We start from the raw sequence: 2,988 nt of genomic DNA on the forward strand, positions 1-2,988 counted from the left end.
TAACATTTCTTATCAGTTCACTCAAAAGGCCTAAATAGAACCTACCATATCAAATATAATACCCTAAGCGTCGTGGGTAAACTGGCCAACCAAAGATGCAATACAATACAAATGTGCATAATACTAGCATATAATTAAAAACATAACTGGTCTAAAAAAAAAGTCCAGTAAAGGGTTCATAATTTGTCAACATATAAATAGAAATGTTACAGAAACAAGTGCCTGTGCACCAGAAGCACATTTATAGAAATAATGTCTCGTCAGTGAAACCCTAGACAAAAAAATATAAGTTTTTCGCCATCGCTTTCAAATAGTCTATTCAGTACGAATGGTAAAGTGTTTTTATAACCAACTTATTGCTTCGACATAGATGCACATTATATCCTTCACAGCTTAATCTAAACATCTACCATGATTTTCCTAATAGATATCAAAGGTACCAGGATTATAATTTAATACCCCAGACAGGCTTTTCGTCTACATAAGACTCATTAGTGATGCTCAGATCAAAATAGTTATGAAGTCAAACAAGTACAAAGTTGAAGACCATTGAGGACCCAATTTCCTCAAAAGTTGTGTTAAATACGTCTAAGGTAATTTATTCCTGGGATATGAAAATCCTTAGTTTTTTTCGAAAAATTTGATGATATGAAACAGGTAATTTATAAAAATGACCATATAATTGATATTCATGTCAATTTAGGCTCTTCAGTTTATACTTGATGTCCATTATACATTCCACTTCGACGAAGAACTTTATATGCTGACCAGACATCATCTGGAATTCTTTGAAATGTCTGGTAACCTAATTTTGCATAGCTATCCATTCTCTGCATGTCACCGATAACAATGGTAATGACGTCATCCAAATCGCCTACTTCGCTATTTGGATAGTCCAACAAAGGAATGTGCGGTGACGTAACATAAAGTTTACATTTTGAACCTGGCCATTGTTTTTGGAACGTTGCCAATGCTCTCCGTCCCATGTAAGGTTTTTGAACAAGTATTACGTTCCTAGGTAAACCGTTACGGTTGAGTAGCAATCTGTAGCTGTAACGTATATTTTCACCTGTGTTTGTTGATTTAGTTTCTATGATAATTGTATTTGCTGGTACTCCTTTTCCAATTGCAACGTCACGAAATATTTCTGCTTCTGCCTTTTTCCATTTTCCTGTACAAATGCAATAAAAAGGGATCGTTTTAGTGAACGATTATAAAATCCTAACACCCATCTCAACATAAAATGGGTTGGTCTGTCACATATAATTGTGCATATAGTTATGAGTAAGAGTTTACATGAATTATACGTAAATCAGAGAGCATATGTTATCAAAGCCTAATACGTAGTTATATCAATTGAAGTTCTACTTGGCAAATTCAAATGAGAACTGTATGACTGATAGAAGTTTTTAGACCATTTACACGCATATTCATGACGAACGCATTTTAATATATTACGAATATGAATCCTACATTACACTAGATAGACACACTAAGTAGATTTATTTTCTAGCATGCTCGTCCTCAACGTAACAGTTCTTGTGATGACATATCACCTGTACTGGACAAATTCTTCAATTTGTGACCTATACTGAATAAATCCGATTTATGTTTATATGAAGCAACCTACATATGTCGCGGAGATCGAAAATTTGTTTCTCAGCCAAGGTGCGCGTTAGATGGTTCCCTTTTGACTGTTTGACTCAAACAGCAAGGGGAAGTCAGATACCCGCATGTAGCAAGGGAGAAAACCAACCCAAGCATTGGCAGTCAAAATGTTAATCGATGAACATCAACCAAACTCACATGGAGTTAACGCACAAGTTTGATTTCAATCTTTCCTAATTAAGATTCTAAAAGTCAACGAAAAATGATTGAAGTTCCATTATACATTATTATTACCTCTTGTTAAATTTCCCGATTTACCAGAGAATAGAATATATTCAGCATACCGGTCATGCCATAACTCTGCTGCTCTCTCTGCAACTCTGACGTCATAACTTCCTAATGCTATAATCATGTCACTCTACAGAATAAATAAATATTCATGGACATCAGTGGGAATCAAAATAAACAAAAACCTCGACTTTCAAGAATGAACAGAATTTGTTATAACGCATATGATTTCCATCTTTTGAAGAAAAATGTTAAAGATATTTCAGAACCCTGTGTTAAAAGAAATTGTAGTACTAAGTTAGACCAGTAAAGCAATTTCAAATTTTGCTACTTTAAACTGATAAAAAAATATTGTTTTTTGAGAAACGCTGTTGACAACGCGGCACGAGTTGTTTCGTTAGAGCTATATTTTTACGCAAGCGCAAAGCTTAGCTCAAATGTCGACATTTAGTTAGTTTTTGTATAGCTCTTGTAATTTTACTTACTTTGACAGGTCGGTCATCGATTCTCAGATAATTTCATATTTTCAAAGCAGCATCAATATGTACTGAAGGTATAACTGGACAATAGTCTTTAGCTCCGAAACAAACAGACAGCAAAACAAAAGTACAATAACCAGTTAAGGTATAATTTCGTGGCCATTTTACATGCATCCCCAAAATCTATATTCATTCAAAGTAATGAATATCAATCGTCATTCACATTTTTCGGATTCCAGATAGCTTCTTCTGCAAAAATGCGGTTAAGCAGGACCAAACTGCTTGGCAAATTTCACTCTTATTAAGTGTACTGAGAGAGAGTTTTAGGTTTATTATCAATACATTTATATGTATGTCATGTATGTAATGGCTTATAATGTTATCTTATTGGGTGTTTGTTTGTACTTAGGACATCGTAGTATTAATACCGTATGAATTGAAACTCAAAACTTTTAAACCATTTTAAAAATATCATAATATCTGATCTCAAATACAGTTTCCAAATTTAATGTTTTTGTCATTTAAAGCCAGAAAATAACAACATGCTTCTTAGACTGACAGTGCAAACGTCGATGCGTTTTTTGTCATTTTTGGTACTGTAAACATATGTGGA

The 2,988-nt window shown here is 33.8% G+C and overlaps 1 protein-coding gene across 1 annotated transcript; it reads right to left on the minus strand.

The window, feature by feature from the left end:
* Positions 1–655: 655 nt before the first annotated feature.
* Positions 656–2,671, minus strand: LOC139503427 (uncharacterized protein SCO4629-like). Its single transcript, XM_071293207.1, has 3 exons — positions 2,382–2,671; positions 1,903–2,026; positions 656–1,171 (listed from the first exon to the last, which is right to left on the minus strand). The coding sequence occupies exons 2-3, from the start codon at positions 2,018–2,020 to the stop codon at positions 714–716; spliced, it is 576 nt and encodes a 191-aa protein (XP_071149308.1). The 5' UTR covers positions 2,021–2,026; positions 2,382–2,671; the 3' UTR covers positions 656–713.
* Positions 2,672–2,988: the final 317 nt, after the last annotated feature.

The sequence above is a fragment of the Mytilus edulis genome, chromosome 14 (assembly GCF_963676685.1).
Source record: "Mytilus edulis chromosome 14, xbMytEdul2.2, whole genome shotgun sequence".
Classification (NCBI taxonomy): domain Eukaryota; kingdom Metazoa; phylum Mollusca; class Bivalvia; order Mytilida; family Mytilidae; genus Mytilus; species Mytilus edulis.

What these genes read in the sequence shown, in the direction of transcription:
- LOC139503427 (XM_071293207.1), bottom strand. Translation starts at nt 2,020, where the DNA reads ATGATTATAGCATTAGGAAGTTATGACGTCAGAGTTGCAGAGAGAGCA. An exon ending in ATCGGGAAATTTAACAAGAG is followed by an intron (nt 1,172 to 1,902) that starts GTAATAATAATG and finishes GCATTTGTACAG; the next exon opens with GAAAATGGAAAAAGGCAGAA.